This window comes from Podarcis bocagei (genome assembly GCF_964188305.1).
Source record: "Podarcis bocagei genome assembly, chromosome: 1".
Classification (NCBI taxonomy): domain Eukaryota; kingdom Metazoa; phylum Chordata; class Lepidosauria; order Squamata; family Lacertidae; genus Podarcis; species Podarcis bocagei.
In genome coordinates, this window is record NC_138125.1 from 24216726 (window position 1) to 24224309 (window position 7584).

Below are 7584 nucleotides of genomic sequence, written 5' to 3' on the forward strand. Positions count from 1 at the left end.
CTAGCCCTTGTGCTTTGCTTTGTTTACATTTTTATTTTTTTTGCTACCTTATCTTCAGTCGTAAGATACCTGATCAAAATATCAATTTGGTCTTGCTTGAATACAAGTGTCCTGTAAATAGGTTGGATCAGTATTGTAAAGGTTTTCATACAAATCTGCAAAAGTTCTGAGAGTAGCTCCTGCTGCATAACAAGAACAACTTGCAGGGCTACACCTGGACTATACAATTTCATTATCTTTCCCCACCATAGAGCTTATTATTACTGAACTCATGGAATTTTTATTACCAAGTTTTTATTACTCATGAGCTCTGTGGAATGGACCATTGCAGTGCTAATGTGATCAAGAGTTCAGATAGCTTACTTTGCTTATGTAACAGCTTTTGAAGAGTTTGAAGGCTACAAATAGCCCTGGGCTTCCTTTCCAAGCCCTCTATTTCTATTTCCACCTCAATTCCAGCTTGTTACAGTTAAGGGTGAAGGCTATCGTTATGCACTTCTTGTTTAACTTCTCACCCCCAAAACTTTAATAAAAGCCCAATCCTGGGCTCAGCTGCATGGAGGCAATACAGCATAGGACTGAACGCCTGGGTCCCAGTCAGAACTGGTGCACAGAGATCCTTCCTTTGCTGTAAAACTTTGCTGTAAAACTGGTATGACATCATTATTCCCAAGGACCATTCAAAGTGGGATTTGTTTGATCTTTGAGTAATTGTGATAACAAGAAGGAAAGGGGATTTTGACTTATGGTTAGAAGCAAGTGGGGTGGAGTGACTCGGCACCACCTACCTTGCAGAGTACAGGAAAGCATTTGCCACCAAAGCTTGTGACTATGCCCCTGCAGTTGCTGGAGAAGATCTGGCTTTCCCATCAACTAGATAGCACAGATCTAAGCAGAAATACCTAAGTATATCTGAAAGATTCTTTATAAAATGTTTTTGGGACTTCAGGGTGAGATAAGCCTTATCTGATAAGGTTTAACAGATAGTAGTGAATATATGATTTTAGGATAATTTTAAAGAAAATAAGCTTATCTCATGATAATTTTGTTGGGCAGAGTGGGGTGCCCTGGCCTCCTTGCCTTGCTGCCTAATTCACACATTTGCCTAACTCGCTTTGCTGCTTCCTCAGCCAGGGTTCTCTCCAGTTTGTGGAGCAGGCTCCCTCACTAGCTGGTTTCTGTGAAGATTTTGGGACATGTGCTCATTAGTGTCCTACTAGACATACAAATTACACAGTCAGCAAAAGGTTCTTAAGTAAGTTAGTAAGCAGCAAGCCACTGAATGTAAATATTGAGAAAATATTCCTCAACTATCAATGCAATATCTATCTCCCTCTATATCTGTACATCACTTTTTACATATATATATTTATATCACACACACACACACACACACACACACACACAACATATTCATTATGCTGTATAGAATAATTCATCAATATCGTATGAAAGCAATGAAGGTATACTTCAGCATTACGTAATTCAGTAAATACAAATAGTTTTAGTATTTCAGCTGTTAAATTCTAGTGCCTGTGTACATGCAAGACAGATCAGTTCTTTACATGGAGAAGTACAGAAGATGCTGATTTGGGATTGCCATCAGGAATCATCCACATCTCAACACCAATGTGTTTGCTAGCTATTATGGTAATTCCGTACACACACACCCCGCCTTGGATTTGCTTTAGTCGTGTAAATGAATGCAAGTCTAGATCAAATTAACAGGGTGTACAAACAAGCCAAGAAACACTTCACTGCAATGTATTTGAAGGACTTTCTTAGTATTCCATAATTCTGTAACTCTCCAGCAGTCCTCGTTATTTTCCAGTGCTAGGAAAGTAATAGCTAAATTCCTTTGAAAAGCAGGTGTTCCTAAGTTTTGTGTGCATATGCATACAATCTTCTCATTGTTAAACCTAATCATAGATGTGCACCTTCATCTTATGCATGTTGAATGGGGCTTTCTTCCTAATGCACACCTAGTCAGAAATAAGTCCCATTTAGATAAATGGGCCTTACCCCCATGTAAGTGAGTACAGTATTGCAGCCCGAAGGCACAATCCTATGCTAAATACATGCTGTCTGAGAGGCTACAGTAGCATTTGATGGAAGCCTTGCTTTGCTGCATGAACGCCATATGCACTGCTGCCAAGACAGACACAGTGGTAGAATATGTCAGATACACAAAAATCCAGTGGAGTTGTGGTTGGGATGGGACAAATATTATGGAGAGCCATATGCTATACCTGTTCAGTCCATGGCTATTCCTCCATTAATGAATCAGGGAGTGCAGAGTTTCCAGTGTCTGTGGGCAGGTCTGCCATATATGCATATATGTTGTATTTTCTACTTGTGTGTTTTCCTACACCCCTTCTGGGCATAAGAACAAAAGAGCCTAAGAAGCGCTTGGCTGGATTAGGCCAATGACTTATCTAGTCCAGCAGCCTGCTCTCACAATGGCCATCAGGTTCCTGTGGTACACCTGCAAGCAGGGTGTGAGGGCAGCTGCACTTTGCCCACCTGCAGTTCCCAGCAGGTAGCATTAAGAGGCATACTTCTTCTGACAGTAGGGACAGAACATGGCTCTCCTGGCTGACAGTCTTAACCTCTATATGAGATGCCTGGAACAGGCTGGCTGTTCCACTGGTGCAGTCACAGCGTATCTCAGGATACGCAAGTACGGGATTGCTCTGAAAACCTCAGAGTTAACCTCTAGAAGAGCTGCAGTACTTTGTTACCAGTATCCCTAAAAGAAAAAGAAAAAAGCACTTGCCTTGCACTAAAGAAGCAAAAAACAAAAACAAAACATTGGTTGATGATCAATGTATGTGTCTCTCTCTGTGGGGGGGGGGGTAATCATTTACACCCCAACTGTACAAGGAAATAAATCACGGGCCTAACTGCCTCAGAAATATACTCTGTGCTTTGACATTTGAAAGTCGTTTGCCATTTCTAGCCACCTCAAAGCGAGGACTATTCCTAGCTACGTCTGCTGGCTGCAGAAATGACTCCCCGCCATAGCTGTCAACTTTTCCCTTTTCTTGCGAGGAATCCTATTCGGAATAAGGGAATTTCCCTTAAAAAGGGAGAAACGTTGACAGTTATGTTCCCCACCCACCCCGAAATCACTTGCAGCTTGACTACATCAGTTGTACTTTCCCGTCACTAGAAATGAGATCGGGAAGCTGCTTCTGCCCGCCCTGCGCCTCTTAAACGCGGAGACACCGTGTCCTCCTCTTTTTTGTTTTGCTTTTGCATTTTTTGCTCTTGCTGAAAGGCTAATGACGGCTGCAAGAAGGGAGGCAGCATTTCCGCGAGACCCTCCAAGCCCAGCTGGTGACAGCGCCGCCAAGGGTCCACTCACCGGCCATCCTCCGTGTCTAGGCAACCGATCTAGCCTCTTCGAGACTCGGCCCGCTCGAGAGGCGGGAGCATAATATTTACTCGAAAGCGGGGAGGAGGTGAACCGGGCGGCGGAGAGCCGAGGAGGGGGGTGAGGAGGAGGAGGAGCAGCAGCAGCCGAATCCCCTCAGAGACTGGAAGCGGAGGGAGGGGACAGGCGAGAGAGCGAGAAATGGCGCGAGCGATTGGCCCAAGCGCTGAACCAATGGCGGGCCGCGGCTTTTTGGCGGAGGGAGGGTGGTAACATGCAAAGGGCGCTGTCCAATCGTGGGCGCCGTGTGTAGCCTGGCGGGCCAATGGGCGTTCGGCTCGCCCCTCCCACCTCCTTCCCCGATTGCTTCAGTGTGGCGGCGGCGGGGAGGGGAGGGGAGTCGATAGAATCTCGTCGATAACGGAGCTTCTTCACCCTGCCGCCCCTCCCCCCACCCTCTTGGCGGTCTCTCTACTCCCTCCCGCCCCCCAGCTAGGAATGGGGGTCGGTGGGTGAGTGAGAGGAGCTCTGAAGCGCTTCCAAAGGCGCCGATGGTTAAACGGGCGCATGTCAATGTAGGCGCCTCGTTTCGTTATTGTCTTCTAAAGCTCTCGTTGGTTGTTTTTTTCTTCCCCTCAGAACAACAACAGCAGCAGCAGCCCTCGGAACATGGGGCACCTTCGCTGAGGGATAAAGTCTCCCTTTCGGGCGGCGCTGGCTGAGCCTCCCTGCCTCACCCTCGGCACTCCGTGGGGTGGGGGGCAGGCGTGGAGAGGGTGAAAAGTGGGGGGCGGCGGCGGCGGGGGGCTTTGTGAGGAAATGGAGGGACCCCCGGAGGAAATGGAAGGAGCCCCCGGGCGCTCCGCGGAAGAAGCGGACCCGTCTCTCTTCACCGTCAAACACGAGCTGAAGAACGGTGAGTAGTAGGTCAGCCTCTTGAAAGGAAGGTCTGTTGGGGGGGGGAGAGGCGCGAAATGTGGGGCTGGGGAGGGAGGGAAGCGCGCGAAGATCCCCGTGAAACTCTGGGGGATGTTAGGGGGGGTATCAGGGAGTGCTTGTTTCCGTGTGCCAAAGTGAGCTGCGCGTGAGGTGGTAAGGGGGGGAGAAACGGGGGAAGTGGGTCGCCGAGGCGCCTCGGGGCAGCTCTGGAGGAGGACGCTGCTCGATGGGGCTAAGGAAGGGGCGGCGACTAAGGCCCGCAGAAGAAGGGCTCGGGGGAGAACCGGGGAGCGCGGGGAGGGCTTGGGCTGGGAGGTTGGGGAAGCGGGACGGGGAGAAGGACTCGGTTGCAGCGCCGGACGAGGGGGAAATGTTTGGCGGCGGGCGAGTGGCAGCTGTGGGAAAGCGGCGAGCGATGTCAGGAGAGGAGAGACCTGTCGAGGCGGGTACGTACTTTGGTGAACGGAGGTTTGGGAAAGATGCCTACTCCTCACCCATCGCCTTGCTGCGAATTTTGGCAGCGGTCTTCGTAGGAAATCGCCCAGGGCATTTGCAGTTTCCCCCCTAGATTGCCCTGATTCTTCTGTTGCTCAAAAACGTTGCGCTTTATTGTTATGCACACGGTATTTCTGGTAAAGAAACCTTGTTGTTTCTCTCACTCATTCCTCACCATGCATTAATATTGTTACAATGGCAGTTGTTGCTGTTTTAAACCTAGGAGCCAACTTCTAGGGGCAGAGGTCCCTTGCCCCCCCAATAAAATAGTTGAGGGGGTCCAGGCCTCTCCAAAGTTGATGAACATTTCCATTCAAATAGTGCCTGTGTGTGTCATGTGATCGGTTCTGCAGTGTGGGGGGCTTACCTGCCCAATATTTTATTCAAGTTGGCACCCCTGGTTTTAAATAGCTTTCTTGGTAATATAGGATGCAATCCTATGCAGGAGGTGGATATGTGGCCCTCCAGATGTTGTTCACTGAGCTCCTGTTATACTTGGACTGTTGGTGATGCTGCTTGGGGTTGGTGTGGAATAGATCCCAACAACATTTCCAAGTCCACACATTCCCCATGTCTGCTGTGCATACAGTGGTGCCTCGCAAGACGAAAAGAATTCGTTCCACGAGTCTTTTCGTCTTGCGATGTTTTTCGTCTTGCGAAGCACGGTCCGTCGCAACTGCGCCTCTTCAAGCGGCTTTTAAAAAAAAGTGCAAGACGTTTTTGTCTTGCGAAGCAAGCCCATAGGGAAATTTGTCTAGCGAAGCAACGCAAAACCGAAAAACCCTTTCGTCTAGCGAGTTTTTCATCTTGCGAGGCATTCGTCTTGCGGGGCACCACTGTACTTACATAGAAGTAAGTCCCAGCGAACGTATGCTGTTAGTGGAGTAACTGCTGAACCTCACAGTACTGAATGGGTACCTCCTCAGTTACTATGAATTGCACATATTATGGAAGATGAGGCAGTTAGTGCAATGAAATCATTAAAGCCCAATAAAGCCCCTGACTTAGGTGACTTGATAGCTGAATGCTACAAATTGTTCATGAACTTTCTAAAGAAATCACTAGCAGATAAACTGCAAAAAATAGAGAAGATGTTGAGGGATGGGGAAACTCTTTCTCAAAACTGTAATGTGGATATTGCATCTTACTGTTCTATGTCATCTAAGCCTAATAAAATTAAAACTAATTATCAGGTCCAGATGACATGCATCTGAGAGTTATCAAAAAATCAAATGTGAAATTGAGGATCTTCTGATAACATGTGTCCCTCAGATCAGCCTCTGAACCTTTGGATTGGAAAGTAAGGCAGTGTGACACCAGTTTTTTAAAAGGGTCCTGGAAATTACAAGCTTAATGTCTGTCCTGGGAAAACTGGCTGCCCTTTATGTTGGAGGCAGAGCAATAATGGATAAGATCAGGTTTATAGGTAGATAGATACTGAAGAGGTGATAGAGTGCAAGAGTGCCATGCTTTTGGAATAGAATGTCAAGTTAGAAAAATGGCAGGTTCTGTGACCAGAAATGGAATTGTGGAGGAATATGAGGGAATATTTTGGTGTGGCAGAGGAAAACAAATGCTTGGTAAGAATTAACTGAAAAGGAAATGATTTGGGCATTGGTTTCAGATCTCATCTCTACTTTGTACTCATTTAACTTCCTTAGGCAAGTAACTTGTTTTTATCTAGATAATCTTGTTTCAGACAGTGATGAGCCAAATGTTCTGAGCAGCTCCCAAGCAGTGCATGAGAAAACAGGGGTCTTCTGTTGTATATATCCAGTGGCTGGTAACTGAAATGATACTGTTTCTGAATTTACAGCAGTGATGGGGAACTTACATCCATGCATACCTCTGCAGGCCACATTTGACAGGTGGGCAGGACCACCCAGCTGTCAAACACCTGATGTAACAATGAAGTTAGGGGACCTTTTCTGACCCCATTGCGATGCTGTTTGAAATGAAAACATAGGGGCAAAAAAGTTGTGTGGCACTTCTCAGTTATCAACAAAAAGGTGATTGTGAGTGCTGGGGAAGCACTATGCACTGCACTACCCAAACATTGACAATCAGCTGGTTGTCAGGGCAGGGGAAGCCTTGTCTGTAATTCTTCCCAAGTGCTCACAATTGATGGCGCATGGGAAGTACTACACAAGAGGTTTGCAGACCCTGCTGATCAGCTGAACAACAGTGCCTGCAAAGCCCATTTTGCCCAAGCCTTCCTTTGTTTGCCCCACACCTGAGTTCATATATGACACCAGGTGTTTTGAGCAGGTGAGCTTTGCTCGGCTGAAACAGCCTCTTAGGCCACATGGGTTTCCCACCGCTGACTTAGAGATTTCATTTAGTTATCACAGCTAATGAGGAGGGTTTCAAGGGTGGAATAGGTAGAAGCTGCTCTGGTTGACTAGAGCCAAAGGACGGTGTGATGGGAATGTGTGGAGGAAAAGTAAATAGGTGTTTCCTTACAAAACCTGACTTCCATGCCAATGGTTTTCTGCTACCATTTAATATTACTTATACCCATTACCTTCTTAACTTTCCAGTAACTGGTAGTTGAGGGAAATAAGCATGGTACAAAGTTAGTTGGATAGAGTTACTATATTTAACCAATATATTAGTGTTTATTTATTAGGAGATTACACAGTACACAAGCTTAATACAGTACTGTCTCTTTAAATGAGTACCATATTTTTCGCCCTATAGGAGGCACTTTTTCCCCTCCAAAAATGAAGGGGAAATGTGTGTGCGTCCTATGGAGCGAATGCAGGCTTTCGCTG

The 7584-nt window shown here is 46.8% G+C and overlaps 2 protein-coding genes across 4 annotated transcripts in view; one reads left to right on the plus strand and one right to left on the minus strand.

Annotated features, from left to right (window-relative positions):
- Positions 1-3620, minus strand: part of DGLUCY (D-glutamate cyclase) — a 32405-nt gene extending 28785 nt beyond the window's left edge. Inside the window, exon 1 of one of the 3 annotated variants that reach the window (XR_014002633.1) lies at positions 3368-3616. The gene's annotated coding sequence lies outside the window, so the exon portion shown is untranslated. Of the gene's footprint in view, positions 1-3367 lie in introns of all 3 variants that reach the window. The other 2 variants (XM_081173266.1, XM_081173267.1) reach the window with 2 other exon arrangements.
- Positions 3621-3759: 139 nt separating this feature from the next.
- RPS6KA5 (ribosomal protein S6 kinase A5) overlaps positions 3760-7584 on the plus strand; it is a 31523-nt gene continuing 27698 nt past the window's right edge. The window contains exon 1 of the mRNA XM_081173007.1: positions 3760-4292. Coding sequence (XP_081029133.1) covers positions 4196-4292 — 97 coding nt within the window. The 5' untranslated portion in view covers positions 3760-4195. The remainder of the gene's footprint in view (positions 4293-7584) is intronic.